At 30.7% G+C, this 21,137-nt stretch overlaps 2 protein-coding genes across 2 annotated transcripts; both read left to right on the top strand.

Moving 5' to 3' along the window:
- The first annotated feature begins 2,231 nt into the window (after positions 1-2,231).
- LOC114419356 lies at positions 2,232-2,975 on the top strand. Its single transcript, XM_028385013.1, has one exon. It carries the CDS (start codon positions 2,232-2,234, stop codon positions 2,973-2,975), a length of 744 nt encoding a protein of 247 aa, XP_028240814.1.
- Positions 2,976-7,449: 4,474 nt separating this feature from the next.
- Positions 7,450-8,263, top strand: LOC114417695. The gene has a single exon (XM_028382787.1). The coding sequence runs from the start codon at positions 7,514-7,516 to the stop codon at positions 8,183-8,185; it is 672 nt and encodes a 223-aa protein (XP_028238588.1). The 5' UTR covers positions 7,450-7,513; the 3' UTR covers positions 8,186-8,263.
- The last annotated feature ends 12,874 nt before the right edge of the window (positions 8,264-21,137 follow it).

Genomic DNA, 21,137 nt, shown 5'->3' with positions numbered 1-21,137 from the left:
TACTTAAGAGCATATGGCAGTGGATGATAGGCACAGAACCAAATATATTGATCAAATATAAAAATATGAGATTTTTTACGGTACCCATTTTATGGACTCGGAGTAGTATTGGATTTGAAAAAATTGGATATTTATAACGTGCTTATGTTAAAAAGAATGAAAATGAGTGATCTATACTCTTTTAAGTACTCTTTTTTTCCCCATAAGAATAAAAGATAGGTATAAATACTCATTTAAATTTACCTTTAATAATTTTTTGTTTAAATTAAAATACATAATTTTAAATGAAAGGTTATTGTGAATCATATTAGAATCAGTCTAATAATTAAGAATTTTAATAATATTCATGAGATCATAAGTTTTAACATTTATGTCACCATTACATACACATAAAGTAAAATTTGTATTGGACTGTTCGGTCAAATCTTATCTCAATCGAGAATTGACCCGCTACTCATCCAAAATATGACCCACCAAGTTCAATCTTAATCCCATTGTTGATCAGTACTGGCAAAACTGAGTTTCATGGCCAATGAAATGAACCCTAGCACATTGCTTGCAGGAAGTTACTACTAGAAAACCACAAGGAATTTGTGGGTCTCTGACATTGAGGCCCAACATAAAAGTCTCTAAATTTTTCCCAATAAGATTGACACACTCGTTAAATAGACGTGATGAATTTTTATGTCGCCATGTCACACGTTATAGAGTTCATTGAACTCTTACCTTTTTCTTGCCATGTCCCACAAAGATAGATACACATCTTTTTCTTCTTATTCTTCTAAAAGAAAAATCTTTTTCAACAAATTCAAATTACTCTCCTTGTATTTTAATAATTTTAAAAATACATTATCAATAATAAAAATTAACTTTATATCACAGTTTAATTAGATAATTATAAGACTAAAATTTATTTTTTTAATAAAATATTTATTTATTTTAAATTTTAATCATATAAAATAAGTTTTTCACAGAATAATACTACTGTCTCATATAGCTACAGTTTTTTATTTATTAACTTTTATCAGAAAAAACTCGAAGAAACCCTCGGATTGGTAGAATTGTTCAAGTTTAGAAAGTAGCAATATAATATTATTAATTATTTGTTTAATTGTAGTGAGCAACAGACCTTTATTTTGCTATCTCCGGTGGTGCTAGAAACTTTTAAGCATGATTTGATGTTTGCTTCTTATCTTTCTTTATCCTGTTTACCTTTCCCAAGGTGGACAAAAAAAAAAAAAAGAAGGCCTCACTGCAAGTGTTTTTTTTTTCTTTCTAAATTTTATTATCTTTTGTTAGGAACCTCAGTCTTTCGGATGCAGTTTATATATCTGTTGAATAACTTCACTTAGTGCGAAATGATTTTAAGATGAAATCTAACATGGTATCAGAGCCTATAGCCCGTCTTAGTTCTCTCCACCATGTCGGTGGCTCGCCTATATCGGCAGCATCTGTAGTAAACAACTTCATTTAGTACCAATTAATTTTAAGATAAAATCTAATACCTTTTAGCAGCAAACAAAGAACTAAAATGTTGAAATAACTTAGTTGAAGGGGAAATCTTATTATAAGTGATTAGTCAATTTTTTTTACTGAAACTAATTATTGATAAACAGCATGTTTGGATCGGCATTCGGGGTCCACTTTTTTAAGCTAGCAAAACTACGTAAAAGATAGAGGACACATTACAAATCATACACAAAATTTGTATATATTTCATACTAATGACATAATAATAATAAAAATAATTAATGAAATAATGTTCATGTGTATCAAGACAGACAAATATAAGTAGGATGATTGCATCTCCAGCTATATAACTAAGGAAACAGATGTAAGCCATTAGTGTTGAATTTTCACTTGTTACATTGGATTGAATTCTGCACAGAAGTCTCCTAAGAGTTTAAGACTAGAAATAAGTCAGAGCATGGGCCCCAAAACGCAAAACACTTCAAATATTACTATTTGGGTTGATACCAAATAATGCAAATATAGCTAGCTTGTGTCAGCTGGAACTGCCAAATGTCATTCGAATTCGAATCTAATGCTTTTCCCATAATTTCCTGTCATTCGGTGTTTGTTAGTTGTTAAAAGCTACGGTAATAAAAATTCCTTCTTGTTTCACCAATCCATAGCACTATAAATTGCATGAGCCATACATTTTCATACCCACATCAAACAACACAAATAATCAAAGCTTTAATTTGTTGAACATTTCCATTTTCCAAACCATGGCTAACCCAATTCCAATTCGTGCATGGTCTCGCTTGGCCTCTCTAAGATCTTCATCAGCTCCCAATCCAGAGTCACATCCTAAACCTCACACTTCAGAACCTTCTCTTAAAGCAACAAACACTTGCTCTCGTGACAATAATGAAAGTGCCACCAAATCTCTACCAACATCACCAAATGTTCACAACCCAATGCACTCTCAAAAGCTCAAACTAATTACCCCTATGACCTTTCCACCCGCCAAATTGAAGGTTCACCCTCAGCCAAGGGTAGAAGTGACCATTGAAAAGCCTAATGGCAATGCTTCACTGAAGACTGAACCAGGAGAAATCCAAAAGCAAGGCAATGGCCCAAATGAAAAACAAGTGACAAACATAGAAAATGAAACCAAAGGGAATGGTATTCAATCAAAGCTTTCGAGTTCTGAGGGCAATGGCATAAGGGTCATAACAATTTCAGGGGAAAACAGAGGTGCACACATGCAAATAACCAAATCCCGAAAGAAACAACAACAACCCATTCATCACAAGATGGGAAATTCTGATGGTGAGAAAGTGAGAACACTATCTTCGCCTCCAATGAGAGGTGTGTACGGGAACAGCAATGTGCAGTGTGTCAACAACTCAATGTTGTTCCACACTAGTTTAACCAACCATGATCCTGGAATGCACCTTATTATCCCAAAAAAGCCAATTGGTCAAGGATTCCATCTCAAGGAACGTGTTGGTGGTCAACGCAATTGATTTCAAGGTGGCGTTTTCACTTTTAAGCTACTTCTTCTTTGTTTTGAGCTTATTTATGGTGTGATTTATATGTACTAAGTAAAGAAAATAAAGGCTTAGTTGTTCTTTTGAGGAAAATAAAATAGAGGCTAAGTTAGAGTGGCCATCAAAGGAAAAATTATTACATGGCCTTCGATCATGTGGAAACGGCTAATATTTATGTAACCACATTTTTCAATTAATGAAAATATATTAATAAAATCGTGACTATGACTTATATATTAACTACTCCCATCAAAGAGTTTCCTGGTGGATTCTAACTTCTGTTCTTCATGTTTTGAGGAGCAGAGCACAATGGAAGCGACAGTAGGAACTAATTAATATGCATGGCTTAATCCACGAACTATGACTATTTTTTATGTGATCGGAAAGATAGCCCTCAATTGCTATATTATTGGGGTGATTATGTAATGTCAGTATGTTAAGAATCACAGATAAAAAAAAAAAGAGAAAAACAAAGGATAACTTCTTTAGCCACTTCTCATAACTGAATGAAAAACCTGGCTTCAGTAAAACTTAATTCGGATTCCTAAACATAATTTTAAGTTTAATTTATTTGATAAAAAATATGATTAAGAAGAGAGAGCTACTAAAAGTTGCCAACTTAGGTTTCCAGACAATGGATACTTCTGTAGCATTGTAATGAATAAAGGACAACAATATGGAAAACAAAATGCATAGTTTATTAAAGTTACAAAATGTATAACACATTAGTCCTTACTCTAAATTTTTTGCTCTTGCATAATATGACTATAGGAGTGAATTCTTGAACAAGGTACATGTTCTGAAGTCTCTCCAAAGAGAAAGCTTCATGCTTAAGCACTCAACAACGGTTATTTTTGCGTTTCATGATTATATATGTGTGAAAAGTTTCCACAGAATAAATGAAAGGCATAGTTGACACGAGAAAGAAAAGAATAGAAAGTCGTACTTTTGCCGCAAAATAGGAAGGCAGGGAGCGTAGGGCTTAAAAAAATGTCAAATTGAAAAACATTACAACCTTTAATTTAAGTTTTTTTGACTCGTATAGACAGTGTAGTTTTTTATTTTTATGGTTGAACAACAAGTCAATGAATTATACTATTAGTTTGAAACACAACCATCGCTAGCTAAAAAAAATGCTAATAAAGTATTCTTAAGATGTATTTTTTTAAAAAAATAAAAATATTATTAAAAGTATTTTTAATTTAAAATAAAAATATATTTTAAATTAAATATTATTTAATCAATATTTTTAGAACACTTGTTAGAAAGAATCATTTTAAAATAAGAAACATTATAAACACGTTATCTAATATTATTTTTATTAGAGAAAGTCACGTAAATTTTATTACATAATATAAGATTCGTTTGAGTTTACTCCTTATTTGATAGTTCTCGTATAAATTTAATCTAATATAAAAAGCATGTTAAGAAAATGTTCTTTAAAAACTCGGTTTTTTTTTTTTTTAACTTTACAAATTCGGTTGTTATTCTACCTAAATATTGTCAAACATTTCTTTTGGCAGAACATATTCATTAGTGGCGTTAATTGGATGTCTTCGATAAATTGAGTTAGATTACGAATTCAGTTGTACGTTATGGTTTGGGTGAACATATTCATTAATTGGGCGTGTTAAATGGATGACTTCGATAAGTTAAATGGGTGACTTCGATAAGTTAAATGGGTGACTTCGATAAATTTTGAGTTGGATTACAAATTCAATTGTTATTATTTCTAAAAATTGTGAAACACTTCTTTTGGTTGAACATTAATATTTCATTAATTAGGCGTGTTAAATAGACGACTTTAAAATTTTGAGTTGGATTACAAATTCAATTCAGTTGTTATTCTTCCTAAAAATTTGTCAAACACCTCTTTTTGGGTGAAAATATTCATTAGTAGGAGGATGTTAACCGGATGACTTCAATAAATTTGTGTTGAATTATACTTCCTCCTCCTTTCCAGAATATACGATGTGTTTTTTTTTTAAAAAAGTATTTGTTACATAATATATGTCATTTTACAAAATCAATGTTATATTAAATATTTTTTAAGACAACTCTTAATAAATACTTAGTATGAATAGTGCATAAGAATAAATGAGTCATTAATTAGAGAAATAATATGTTAAAAAATTATCTAATATTTTCTTTAAAATTCAATAAATTAATTACATTCCTTAATACTTGTAAAAAATCTTAAACAACATAATATTATGGAAAATAGAGAGTAATCAATGGGTAAAAAATTGACTTTCAATAAATATATATATATATATATATATATATATATATATATATATATATTATTGAAAAAATTTTAATTTGTTAATTAGAATGTTAATTTTAGTTAGAAGAGGAATAAAACTTGTGAACTTTTCTCTCATTCCTCCTCCTTGACTTTCAATATATAAAAAGAGGAAGAACCATTTGTTTCATTAAAAAATAATTTAATAATCCAATGACATGGAAGAAAAGTAGCAAGATGAATCATTAATAATCTATTAATAACAATAACTCAAATAATTCAACCCATTAACTTTTTTTTTTTAATATGGATGGATTGAATTTATTTGTAGATGGATTAGTTAATTTTTTGGAAGCGTAGATAGATTAGTTGGATTATAGAAATATAGATCTATTTTCTTTTATAAAATCACGAAATTTCGTTCATATCAACTATTAGTTGGATTTTTTATGCTTTTATTTTTAAAATTTGTCAATTCTAATTTAAATTTAAATAAGATTTTTAAATTATAAATTTTGACACATCATGTCAAATTAATAAAGATATGTATATATCTTATAGAATATAATTTTTATTACAGTGACAAAAAATTATTACGTGTATATTTTTTCATTTCTAAGATATGTGATTTAATGATCATTATTTAATAACGATGATATTTTTTTTTATCTCTTATTGATTTTATTTTTATTTTTTTAATCAAAGTCCATGTATAATAGATTAAAAAATCACTAGTGAAATAATTAATTGAATCATTTAAATAAAAATATTTTTTTAATTAAATTTTCTAGATATGGTCACCAAAAAAAGAAGCTAATTAACGCTATAATGACGCATGGACGAATCAATGGTTAATGTGTTTACTTATTGGTTATTGATTAGTTTATTCCCACTTCAAAAAGAAAAATGAATCCAAAGTTTAATTAAAAAATTATAAAAAAAATACCTTTTTGTTACCTATTCTCGAACACATGCACATCCGTTGAGATTTATGTGTTGCAGAAATGGGATACTATATCTTGAATCATCTATGGCATCAGCAACTTTAATTAGTTTTTGTTAGGGGAAATCACTTGAAGCATCTTGAAAACGAACGAATAGGAAGAAAAGAGATAGCACTAGAATGACAATACAAGCAACATCGTGGTGGAGTCACATTAGAGCTGACTAGCATGCCCTAATTAATGTTTTTGCAAAACTGTTTTGGCATTTTGGGGTACGTAAGATAAATTTGGTTTGGCTAGTCCGAAACTTTAATATTGTTGTGTTCAATATTTTTTACTTTCATTGATGTCTAGCCATTGATAAATATTTTCTAACTTTTCCCTAGTATACAAGATTTGATGTTGCCCGAATCAAATCCAACTTATTCCTTTCACCAAAAAGGAAGAAACCAACTTGTTCTGTGAGGGAATTTTGTTTATTCATTGGCAACCAACCATGCATGCATGCAAGTATGAATGAGGTTATTTTTGGGATCATGATGGAGCCGCTTTAAGCACAGTACCTACAATCCACCGCTCATCATACTATAGTAGTTAAGAACTAACTAATACCACATTCCACAATATATACGATTCTCTGTGGCTGAAATTTCAAAAACGTCCACACTTGATCATGAAAAGCATTAGTTCATTTCATATATATATCAGGAATCTAAATCTAGACAGTCCACATTTTGAAAGATTTTTTTTAGGGCCTTTTAACCACAATTTAAAAACTAAACTGATAAATATTGTTGGATGTATGTACAAATTAAACATAGCAGGGATGACAATTGACAAATATATATGGCAAGGACGATTAATGTAGTCATCTTACCGTTGAATTTTCACATTGCACCGAATTATTCAGGAAAGGCTCCATGTACGATGTATGAGAGTATAAATTCGCCAGAGTGTGGACCCCTAAAGTAAACTGATTCTTTTTTTGCTATACCAAAAGTAAAGTTTTGTAGTATCACTTTCGCAGATACGAATATAGCTTGTGTCAGCTGGAAATGCCAAATCGAATCTTATGCTTTTCACGTTTTTCTGTCATTCCGTGTTTTGTACAAGGTAATAGGTATTTTCCTCATGATCTAATAAATATTCCTTTTTATGCGACAAGTTGTGATTTATGATTTCCTATTGGATCAGCATATTGATTCACTCCATCTATAAATATTAAATAAGATTGCATGAGTCATACATTTTCATACTCACATTTCTGTTATAACATCTCTTGTCATTGCATTGAGGTTTGAGTATTGAGAGCATTTCAAAACGCCATGGCTAACCCAATTCCAATTCGTCCATGGTCTCGCTTGGCCTCTCTAAGATCTTCTCCTGCTCCAGAGTCACATCCTAAACCTCACAATGCAGAACCTTCTCTCAAAACAACAAACATTTTTTCTAATGACAACAATGAAAGTGCCTCCAAATCTCTATCACCAACACCACCAGATGTTCACATCCCAATTCAACAAAACCTCAAACCCACTACCCCCATCACCTTTCCACCTACCAAACTGAAGGCTCAGGCTCAGCTTCAGACTAAGATATCTGAAGAAGAAGGGAACATTGAAAAGCCTAATGGAAATGGCAATGGCATCGGCCAAAAAAATGAAAAAGAGATGACAACCACAGAAAACGAATTAAAGAAAGAGAAAGGTATTCAGACAAAGATTTCGGGTTCTGGGGGCCAATATGGCATAAGGGTCATAACAATTTCAGGGGAAAATAAAGGTGCATGCATGCAAATAACCAAATCCCATAAGAAATCCTATCCCAAAATGAGATCTATGTATGCTAACAGCAATGTGCAGTGCGTGAACAACTCAATGGTGTTGCACAGTAGTTTAACACACCATGATCCAGGAGTGTACCTTGTTATCCCAAAAAAGCCATTAGGCCAAGGATTCCACCTCAAGGAACGTGATGGTAGTGGTCAACGCAATTGATTTCATTAAGGTGGCATTTTAAGTAATTTGCTAGACCTATAACCCCATTTGGTGGTAGTGATTTAAGTTCTTTTTTCATTTTTAAGCTTATTATGTATGGTGTGATTGATATGTCTAGAGAAAATAAAGGCGTGGCAAGCTTGAGAGAACCAATTTGGAACCGCCAAAATGATTATGCTGATAATATATAAAATAATTGTAGTAATTTTGACAATATTAATTTTATAAGTGATTGTGAGTCTTTAATTATACTATTCAAATATTAATTATTGTTTAGTTGCCTAAAACAAGTTGTTTTTGTTGTTATTGCTGCAATAGTTAAAGTTTTAAAGTTATATAATTCATGCAAAATTGTATGTAAAATTAGTGGTGCATTTATTGTTAATCATTACAATATTAAATAAGATTATTATCATTTAAAATATAAAATAATTTTAATTTTATGTGTAAAAATAACTAAAAATTATAAAAATTATTATTGACTAGAAGTTAGGAAAAAGAAAAAAGAAAATCAGCCACTCAATAGAGGTTTCTCGATCCATCGATCGTCCTGATGTTATGCCTTCATTTTTTAACTTCGCTATACAAGATGTACGTAGATCTAGCAATAAATATTTTCTAACTTTGCCCTATACAAGATGTGATGTTGGCAGAATCAAATCCGACTTTTTGCCGTGAGTGAATTTTATTAATTGGCAACCGTGCATGATTAAGAATACGAGCGAAGTTATTTGGAAACAAAATCAGGATTCTCTCCAGAAAAAAATCCATGCAGCCAAAATCCTGCAAAATCAGAGACCTTGATTGGTCATTGTACAACAAAGAAGGAGAAGAGAGTATGTAATCAATGGTCCTGATTTTGGCCCTCTAAGAACAGAAAGCATAATCCACCGTACAATTACTACATCATACTAACTGTTGCATGCGAGTCTCATTCCATAATGTATATGATTCTCGGCGGCTGAGATTTCAGAAACGTCCACACTTGATCGATCATGAAAAGCATTATTGTTCATTTCATATCAAGAATCAAGATAGTTACAGATCCGATCTGATCAAACAGTAAATTTGTTAATGCAGAACCTTCCATAATTGCTCACATGGTTGTAATTATTTAGTTTTATTTTATCGGAAAAGTAAGGGAAGTGGAACCCTTGGATTAGTACAATTGCTCAGGTGTAGGACATTCAAAATATATGCATGCTTTTAGTCAACAATTTGATAAAATGTGTGGGCATAGTTGAAAAAACCGTCTCCTATTAGAATTGACCACGACCACCTAGATCACAACTAGAAAACCGTTGTCTAAACCTTAGGCCACAATTTTTTCATTTCAGGTCACGGTTTCCTTTTGTTGCCTTAAGTCATTTTTTTTGTAATGATATGTGGGTTTGCATGAAAAGTTTGAAAGAGTTTTTTGTTTTTATTTTTTTATGGCCTTAAACAACAATTGAACCTGATGAAATGTTCCTTCTATGCATGTGTATCAAAGCTGACAAATGTAGCTTGACGATGGGGTCTACAACTATATAACTAAGGAAACAGATGTAATTAATATTCATGTTACGGTTGAATTTTCATGTGATAGTAGATTGGATTGAATTCTCAAACGTACACGCATGCATGAAACTAAAAATTAGTCAGACTTTGGGCCTCAAAAGCAAATTCTTGGATGGAACATCACTTCGGCGGTACCAATATAGCTTGTGTAAGCTGGAAGTGACAAATGCCAATCGAATCTAATGCTTTCTATATAGATGTTCTCACTTTCCGTGTTTGCTACAAGCTAGGTATAATAATAGGTTTTATGTATTTTTCCTCTTCATTGCCCTTTTCTCTTGTACTAATGAAAAATCCTTGTTGATAGAGCAAGTTGTGATTTTATGATATTCTATTGGATTATAGCATTAATTCATTATGGTATCTATAAATAAGATTGCATGAGTCATACATTTTCATGCTCACATCAAACAAGCCTCCTCATTTGCATTATTTGTTTTGAGTTTAGCATTTTCGTTCCAAAAACTCCATGGTCAACCCAATTCCATTATTAATTCGAAGCAACAAACACTTCCTCTCATGAAAAAAGCAAAGAAAACGAAACGAAAGGGAAAGGTATTCACACAAGGCCTTCGGATTCTGAGGCCAATGGCATGAGGGTCATAACAATTGCAGGGGAAAATATAGGTGTTGAAATGAAAATAACCCAATCCCAAAAGAAACAACCCATTCACAAGAGTGAGAAAGCTGTGAGAACACTATCTTCACCTCCAATAATGAATGTTTTGTACAGTACTAAGAGCAAATGTGCAGTGTGTCAACAACTCAGTGGTGTTCAACACTAGTTGCATTCACCATAATCCAGGAATACTACTGTACCTTATTATCCCCAATTAACACGCCATTTGGCGAAGGATAAACTCCAAGATGCTATACGTTTTAAGTTAGTTCTTCTGTGTTTTAAGTTTTAACCTTTTGGTGTTGTTGAAATGTAGTAGGTAGAGGAAATAAAGGCTTAGTTACTAGTTAGAGTGGCCTTCATATATAAATCATGGTGTGTTCTAACTGTTGTGCTCCATGTTTTGAGGAGTGGGGCTAGGTGATATCCATAGCACAATATATGGTAAGGACAGTAGTAATTAAGCGCATGTTTTTGTAAATTTAGGTTTATAACTGAGTTTCTAAAAACATGGTATTTTTTAGAGTGATTAAACATGGTATCATAACAAGTTTACTCTCCAAATTGAGTTTGGAATTTCTAAAAAAAAAAAAAAAAGTGCCTAATAATATGCATGGCTTAATCTACGAACTTGGTTTTATGGAAGCTTAATCCACAAACTATGACCATGTTTTTGTTTACGAATAGGAATCCTTAATTGCCATATTATGGGCACGATTATGTAACGTAGGAAAATGACAACACTACATCTCATTTTTTTTTAGAAATATGTGTGGAAAGAAGAAAAATGAAAAAATTAAATAAGTAAATTGCACTATAATCTCTTAAGAGATGCCAGCATTATACTTAGACGTGACAAGAACTTCAAACTCCCGTATATCCACCTGAATCTGCCATTGATGGAGAATAAATGCTTTAACCCAATATCGGTTTTACTTGACTTTTTAAAACGGAACAGAGGCGAGTATCTAATAACATGTACATGTACTATTACATTTTTTTACAATATTTTTATTTGTAACAACGCGCGCACACATGTAAGATTTTATTGTTTTAATTTAAATTTTCTGTAATTTTTAAAAACTTAAATTAATTAGTTTAATAGTTAAATAATTTAAACTATAATAATAAGTAAATAGAAAAATTAAAATTATAAATTTAACTAAAAATATAATTTAATTCTTAATTCATAATTTATTTATTTATTTATTATTTTTATATTTTATTTGAATTGAAATATAATCAATTATAAATTAATATATAATTTATTTAAAAAATATATAAATAAACTAAAATTATAAAAAAAATGTAGTTGATTACCCACTAATTTTTCAGAACCTGAAAAAACTTGATATGAATGGAGGTGGATATCAAAATTCTAAACTCATCTCAATCTATACGTTCAATCTTTGGGGAGAATGAGATGGAGAAAGTCAAAGTCATTTCAGACTCCCTCTATTGTCATGCTTAATTATACTGTTTTTTGTCTTTTATGTTAAAATATACTCCAATCTAGTCAATTTAACATAACGTCTTTAAATTAAATTACACTTCTCTCCTTAGAGAGATACAAGTCTTATACCACATTCCCTTGTTATGTTAAATTGTACGTAGAATACATTTTGTTCCCCTAAGAGATATGATATTATACTATTATTATTCCTCCTCTCTTACGTTAAAATATACTACTAAAGAATAAAAATGATAACATTTTAAAATTTATTTAATTAAAATACATATTAAAAAAATTGCACTGCTCTCTAAAATTATTGCACTGAAGTATCACACCGAAAAATTAATATATTTAGAAATTCCAAAAACAGAACAAATTAAGCAAAGTAGAGATATACAAAATTCTGATACCAAATATTAATTTAGTTTTTGATCTAATCTAAATATGCAAGTAAACAACCTATACAGCATATTAATAAGCAACCTATTTGATAATTGCATTAAGAATATTATATTATTGATGATTTTATAGGCAACTATCTTAATATTTTAACACATTCAATTTTGTTTGATTTGGTTTATAATTACGTTTTGAATAAATTAGAATATATAGCTTTAAAATAGTTTAAATATTTAATTTTTTTATCTAATTTTAATTTATTTTGATGTAAAAATAAATGAAAAAGATAGTCCGCATGAAACTCAATTCAAGGTTGAAGGGGCCCAAACTGAAACTTGGTGTGCCCTCAACAAGAAGTGCACAATGAGTGAATTGTTCCTACTATCAAAGATTTAAGCTAAGCGCTAACCTCATGTTCAACACCAAGTGATTTATAGTAGTCTGTTTTGCATGCAGACTAAGCGCAAACCTCACGCTCGGTGCACATGTCATTAAGCAAAAACGAAAGTGTAGCGTGTTCGGCCCTATTTAAGCTCCAAGAATGCAAATTGAAGACAGATTTGGTTATGGGAGTTGTCTAGGGTGAAGATTGGGAAGTTCTTTCCCTTGCTTTCCATAGCTTCCTTACCGTTTTTCATCATTTATTTTATTCTTTTCTTATGTAATTAGATTTACTCATTTTACAAGTTGATGTAACTAAATTCATCCTTATATTTACATTTTGATTATTAATCTGTTTATTGTTCTTTATTAAGTGATATTTTTTGTGTATTAACACTTGGTTTGGCTTGATCACCATTTGTTTGATATTTGTGGTTTGAATTGTCATTGGAAAATATTTTGAACTTAGAAATGAACAGAAACATCTAATAGATTTTGTGTTTAGCAATGGAACAAGACTTGTTAGTCATCTTTTAACTTTTATTTTTAAAGTAAGTTACTTGATTAGACTAGTCAAAAGATTGATAGTTTGGTCGAGAGACTTAGATTTTTTTCATCTGAAGGATCGAGATTTGAGTATTTTTGTAAATTGATGATAATAGTTGGGTTTTGAACTAGATGAGTGATCTTTGTTTGCATAAAAAGGTGGTTTAGTGAAATCAATTTCAACCCTTTTATTCTTTGTTATTTTATTTGTTTTTATCGCATTCCACGTGTTTGTAATAATGCCAAAAATAGTTTTTGTTTATTTATGCTATTGTTATTTACATTTTCTCAATCTAATTAAAATAACCATTGTTTTGATAGCCATAGTTAGTGAGTGTAGCTATTTGGTCAAGTATTACGCAAGTCCTTATAGATACGATACTTAAACTTTCATTTTATACTATTTATGCGACTTGATATGCTTGTCAAAGAATTAATACTATTTAGTTATTCATATCAAAATAGCAAAAGCAAATCGAACCTATACATATACAATACAACTTTTAGAGTACCCAAACTTTAAAGAAACTTGATAATATTTGTTTTTGTAAGAGAAGAATATGCATGACAGAGAGAAGATGTGATCATACTAACACTAATACATCCGATTTCATGAAAACTCCAAGTGAGAGAAAAATTAGAATAAGTTAGCTCCTAAGAAGTGTTGTGTTACATCCTTACATGTTATTTTGTAACCAAAAAAAATACACGACAGAGAGACCCATCCAATTTATAGAAGTATGCACATCATAAAGCTCAACAAACGTGAGCAAGGCCTGAGATTAATGCGAGATTCTCGCGTGAAAACATTGTATTGCTTAAAACTCTAGTTAAAAAAAAAGAAGAAACTAATATCCCGATAAATCAGCAAAATATGATAGAAAAAAGAAGAAAGGAAATTCCATCATATAGTGCCTATCACAAGGGTTCCCTATGCCTAGCACCAAATAGTTAAAGTATACATTTCTAGCTAGACATGTTAATGTGATGAATTGCTCTTTCCTTTTAAGTCTAATCCCCATTTCTTATCGTCTAACTCGTATGTATCTTCTTGTCCAATTAACTTTACCTCCTTCTATTCCCCTTGTATTTGATTTGATGCTAACAAATCCTTTCATGTTTTTGATGTTGCTACTCCACTAATCCATTGGGTCACTTAGAATTTTTGTTGTCTCCATCGATGAACGAGGTTTTGCATCGAATTAGATAGCATTTAATGTTCAGAACTACCACCTTACATTCTAACTAAACACTTTTTAGCTAGACCTTTACTTTGTTAAGGAAAAGATTCAACAACCCCAGTTGGAGGTCCATCGTATGCCTTCAATCCTTCATCAAAACAAACTGCTATTATTCACCAAGCTAGTCAATATTTTTCAACAGTGCAAAATACAAACTTAGAGTTCAATATCCTCCAACTTTAAGTTTGCGATAAAGAATTAATGTAACGAGAAGAGTAGAGATCAGTAAGTTAATTTGTTCAATGCTGTAAAAAAAATTAATTTGTTCAATTAGTAACTGAATTGATCCCTGTATCAGTATATAAATGGTAACACGTACTCGTGCAACTAAGTGTCTAAGAATCACCTTTATGCTAAAGTCTCACAATCTTGTTATGGGTGCGAAGGAATTTGTCAAAAATTAATTTCTACGGAAAAAATTTAATTAATCACTTCTAATAAAGTCTCACATTTTAGTCATGATTTTTCATTCATGTTTAATACTCGAACCTCTTCCTTTTTTCTATGTTGAGCTTGATACCTATTCGATGAAACATGCTGCATATGCACGTATATGTACCATTAATGGACATATATAATCGATATATAAAGTCATATAGTTACCTTTTAAAAAAATCTTTCAAAAAAATGTTTTAAAGTAAAACTCGTACATATAATTACTGTAATAACTGTTCCGCGGGCCAAAGCCAAAAAAAAAAGCTTACTTTTAATTCAAACATATATCAAGAATCGACAATTATGTGCAATATATACTGAGATATTCTAACAACTCCTGTGTTCGGCTCAACTTTTTTTTTTTTTTGAGATTATTGTGCCAAACACATTTAATTGAAAAACTCATAAAAAATTATTTTTATAGAACAAAATATGAAAAAAAAATCAGTAACTTTTAAATTAAGTTAGTATGGAGAACTTTTTTGAAGTCTACACGGAATATATTCATGCTTCAAATTTCAACTTGAGCAAAAATACCATCTTTTTCTTAATTTTTCACGGAATTTGCAATTTGACTACTTCACTGGCTTCCCCATTAAATAATTTTCAAAGATTTTAAATTATAATTTTTAGTTAAGTGTTTAAATTTTTAATTACAATGATATATTTATTCAATATCTATTGAACTATTTATTATTTTTAATATATATTGGTATTAATAAATTCTGTTTAAATAAATTATTTTTATCATAAAAATATTATTGAACAACAATATAATTTTTTTTATATTTTATCTTTTTATTAATGATTAAATTTATTTAATTAATATTATAGATATAATAAAATATTTTCTAATCATCTATAAAATTAGTTTTAATTAACTGAAATATTATTTTTAATTTTTTAAAGTCAAAATTTCTAAATGCACATATTTTAAAATTTCGATGTATTTTTTATTATCTTTAAAATAAATTTATGTTAATTAAATTAACTCTACATTATGTTTTTTTTTATTTTTATCAATATATTATCTCATTGAGTGAGGTGATAATTTTAAATAAAATTTAAATTTATCAAACGACTTTTAACTTAAAAGGAATTTTAAAATTTTTTAAAAAAATACTGAATAACTACTACTATTTTATTTAAAGCTATTATTTTCAACTTTAACATTAAAGTAAGTTTTAACTAGCGTCAGTCTTCAAAAAAATAGTTTTAAGTTAAAAAAAAAAGATGGACCGAACGTAATCTTTAGAAATGAATTGTATGATTAAACAGTTTTTAATGGGTTCTACTCAAAGGAAAAGGTTATCACCGTCACATTATGGAAAAATGGGGATTGAAGAAGGAAACAAAGGCGCGCATAGAACTAAGTGGTCAAATCGAATATGTAACTATTAATTATCAATCTTACTCATTATTTATTACAAAATAATAAAAATCAGCGTCATTTTGTCTCTGAAATCGATAGTATTTGAAAGTATGAATCAAGGAAGATAATACTACAAATTCTTTAGAGGCAGATAAGGTAGGATAAATTTATGATGATCTGGCATGCAGAGTATAGTGTCCTAAAACAAATTTTAATTGATAATCAAATTTGGAGCAGTTCAGATGGTGATATATATAAAAAAGTTAAATAAATGAACTAATTAAGCTGTATTCCTAAACCAAGTAAAAAAAAAACAACTTCCATTCTTTTTCTCTTCTTTAAGAAGGGATAGTTTTACATTGTAAGCCCTGTTATAAATTCTATATTAGCACATACTTTTTATTTATGTATTATAATTCTTTAATTAATTGAGTAAGGCCATGAACCTCTCTTTTCGGGAAGAAGAAAAATCAAAATTTACCACCTCTTTTTGGGTGCAAATGGCATGAGATTATTATAACTCCTAATGGTTATCCAAATTTCACTAATAGTGATTATGTTATTACTTGCAAGATCTCTAAGTGGGTCTTATGTGTGGACAAAAATCTTGCATGTGCATTGAACAAGATACAGAACACATCTATTTGACAAGGGTGATACCTTCAAACTCGTAAATTTTTTAGCAGGAATGAAGTTGGATTAAGAAAGTGTTTTGCCTTTCATTCATTATATGGTCAATTATGCGAACGTGACCTGCATTCCAATGGATCATTGAACCTAATCACCATTGAGAATCATATACGGACAATGTATCTTGAAACAAAAGAGCCTACCTTTTCAAATTCAGAATTCCATGTTTGATTTTCACGTGTCTTATTCACCTAGCAGATAAGTATAACTCATAAAGTGCATTAATTTTATAAGCAAAAGTTATTTTATTTATTCCATGGCTGTGTTTCAAAACTGGAATTAACAATTAACATTCTGAATCTTTGTACTTGAACCCTTCAACGAACTTAGCCAGCTGTTTTATTTTGTGAGCTGTTTGGATAGGCACTTTTTTAACATGCTTAATTTATACATTATGGAACCAAGATGCCCCACAACATAACCAAGTTAGGTGAAGATCCAAACTGCAAAAGGGTTACCGTTTATCGTTAACATGGCAAGGAAGACTGTACATGCCTAACAAATCAGTCAGAGTGAAGTGTGGGTACCCTTTGAAGGGGGAAAAAGAAAATGGGATGTGGGAAAGAAGATAGAAGGTGAAAAGATGGTGTGGACAAACCTGAAAGCGGTGTAACAGTTGCACTTGTACGGGATGTCTCTACATGTCATTGTCCCATCATCAGTACTGAGATTACAAAGCTAAACATGGAAGCAAACCACATTATTCTAGTTGTTTATCTGTTTACTCTGTCTCTAGTATTTTGTTATACGTACATAACTGCACATTAAATTTCAAAGTGCCACTAGCTAGCTAAGCATTATGTACTAATCCATCTAAGTTCTAAACATGGAGGCCATTGCAATCGCCTTCTATGCATAACTGTTATAGGTCATTTTTGGGACGGCTATATGTCTTTTTATTGAATAAAAGTTTATGTGAATTGGATTTCAATAGCTCAACAGAAGCAAGATTAAGATCAAAACAAGTCCCATGACTAAAAGAATGCTTATAAAAGTATTTACAAATTATTCACTAACAAACTCCACACATTCGTAGGGAGATTCAAATCTAAATTTTTGTATAATATAAGTCTTATTCCTATTAATTGGACCAACTTTCGTTAATATATTAGGAGTGATCTTAAGAGTAGGCCATGCTCTCCTTTGTAATGAAGAATGTTTATAGAAATAGGTACAAACTATTCACTAGTAAAATCTTCGCATCATTAATGTGATTCAAACCCAAACCATTGTGGGATATTAGTCTAATCCTTACCAACAAGATCAACTTTCATTGGCTAACGACTATAGTCACACTGATATGTGGGGGAGGCCTTACTCCTCCTTTGTAATGAACAAGTCTTGTATAATGTATTTTGTATGCTATAGGTTTTCCCTTTTGTCCACAAGAGAAATTGAAAAGAAAATTAAAACAACCCTCTAAAGTTTATTATAACGGTTTAATTAAACCTTACTGGTTTCTAACTTTACTGTGTGTAGAGAGTGTCTAAGGTTCCACCACGTCCATCATTCCAGAGTTATTGCAATACAGTCATCCATCCAGCTTCATTTCCCTCCTCAAAATTTGCTCTTAACTGTGACTCAAATTTGTAAGCTAGTAAGGTGGAAGTACTCAATAATCATATGACCCACTTGACTATACGCAAATATATGTGACACACCCTTTCAGCTGGGGAGAGATAATAGCAGTTAGCTTTAACAAGAATCCAAAGCGATTTATTTGTTTTTAAGGCAACACTAAGACCCATTGATAGACAATAGATCAAGGGGGCATCCCAATTGGTGCAAGGCATTTGCACAATGCTTACAAGAAGACAAATAGCTATGAGTCAAAACATAGTACCATCATTTGAATGCCATCCAAATGCCCCTTAACTCTGTTTCCTCTTGGCTAAGCCTCCTTGGAAACCTTCTTCCAGCTAAGCTTTCACTTTCATGGAACATTCTTCTTGTGAATGTCTGGTTTTCCCTCGTGGAAGCTTTGCCTGCTACATTGTCCCTCTTCAGCTTCACACAATCACACTCTGAATTATCGAGCTACTTTTGACATTAATATATTCAAAATTATCCTCATAATAAAAAAAATGGCTACAAATTAAAGTACATTGCTATGCCAGACATTGCAGCATTGAGGAAGACTTGGTTGGACTATAGCCTATACCGTCGTTAGTGGACAGCAAACAAGCGAGAAAATAAATACCTAATTCGTGTAGTCCATTGATTTGATAATATTGCAATCAAAATGTGTAAATAATTGAAGTATATTAGGAAAGCATTCAATCTTGAAACTTGGAGTTGACAAAATGAAAATTCAGGCAACTCTTCTCAACTATAGGAAAAAGGTGAATTTACTACACAATAATTAATTAGTTCTTATTTTCTATACGCGTTAAAAGAATCTTTGAGTATCAAACGCATATATCAACTAATATAGAATTATTTCAATAATTTTAAATTTAAGTCCTCAAAAAGAGTTTTATTATACATAACTGTTGTATTCAGCTTGAACAGAAATGTTTACGATGGAGAAAACATGTCTTCTTAATTATTTTCTTTCCATGTAAATATTAACCATACGTTAAAAACACTGAGGCTTTGTACTTGCAGATCATGAGATAAAGTGGGGGTGGATTTGCTATGGCCCTGTAGAGAAAGCTTTTTCCACAAAATTTAAACCAAAAATAGAAAAAAGAAACCATGTGCTCAGGCCCACTTGCAACAGTCACCAAAAGGCTGAATACAGAAATTTAAGTAACTTGGCACATCTAACGTGAATATATATGTATAGTGAAGGAAATATCTCACTACTTCATGGATATTTGATTCTTCATGGAAGAAGAAGAAGAAGAAAAACTTCATGTTTAGTTAGCCTTATATCCATGTTGTTACCTAATTGTAACATTAATATTCGATCACTAAGCTCCTTCATGATGAATTTATGTATTCTCTTCTGAAAAATACCAAGATCTTCCTATAATAAATAAAAAAACATTTTTTGTCTTGAGACGGCTTAGCCAATATTAATTAATTGATCCAACTCGGTGATTAATTCATGGTGTTGAGGTCTTATTAGAAGCAGATGGAAATAGAAGGTAATGCAAGATAATTTATCAAAATTAAGAACTAATTAATGGCATGAGGTAACTCTAATGTACAGTAAGGTGATATTATGGGTTAAATTTAAATTTTCGTATTCCTATTATGTTTCGAAGGATAACGAGCAAGAAACACTAGTCCACAGGTATAAAAAAGTTTTCCTACATTGTGATAGAAGAGAAAATAACAACAGCAAGTAGTTTATTAATGAGACTGTGCACCAACCAGCAATATCTCATGGTCGGATATTCTTTGACAATTCAATGCTCAAACTTGCTAATAAACTTGACGTTATTATTTACGCATAAAAATGATTGAAAATTACGTCAAGAGTTTGTATTATATACCCTCTTCTTGTTGATCTCTTTTTCATTAAAAAAAATCCCAAGAATCGGGAACGAAAGTCCAATCCTCACCATTTGCTAAGTATTATAGTATTATGTCCACAAATATAGCAAAAGTAATTTATTTAATATATTGCGAACTCAAACTCAAATAGTATTTATTACTTTCATATAAGCAATTAATACATTAAAAGTTAATTAACTACTATCCGATTTCTAATCCTACAGCAGTAACTACTTCAATTGTTAATTTTAGGGTGCTCCCAGCAAGTCTGGTAGTACCAAAGGTTCTCTTTTCGAAATTTTAATTTACAAATTAGGTGTTTTTACTTTTGAAATTACAAATCAATCCTTGTCATTAAGACCGTTAATTTGCCGGAAGGTGCTTTAGATGGAATTGCTGGGACTTGGGACTGGGAAACATGGTGGTGACAATAATGCTTTATTGCTTCATTGAACATCACGTACCGATTTCTAATCCTACAGCAATAACACCACATCAAAGCCCTATAAAAATTAATTCTCTCTACCCAATCCAAATTCTCGTTGTTGTCTATGTCATCATTGTCGTTTCATCCTCATTGAGAGTGTGCCACCATAATCGCGAGACATAAGTAATAGGAAAGGAGTTAATAGCAATTATTAAGGTTTGGGGTGCATCTTGATATATTTCAACCATTCACCAAAATAATGTTATATCATATGGTTATAATAATAACTTGGATCTAGTGATCCATTTGCTAGGAGGACCTCCTTATGGGGATTCGGTTCTTGACTTCTCATATATATTCACCATGGATTTATTTTTAACCATAT

The sequence above is a fragment of the Glycine soja genome, chromosome 7, assembly GCF_004193775.1.
Source record: "Glycine soja cultivar W05 chromosome 7, ASM419377v2, whole genome shotgun sequence".
NCBI classification, from domain to species: domain Eukaryota; kingdom Viridiplantae; phylum Streptophyta; class Magnoliopsida; order Fabales; family Fabaceae; genus Glycine; species Glycine soja.
Note: the sequence above shows the minus strand (reverse complement) of the source record. Positions and strands in the feature narration are given on the sequence as shown.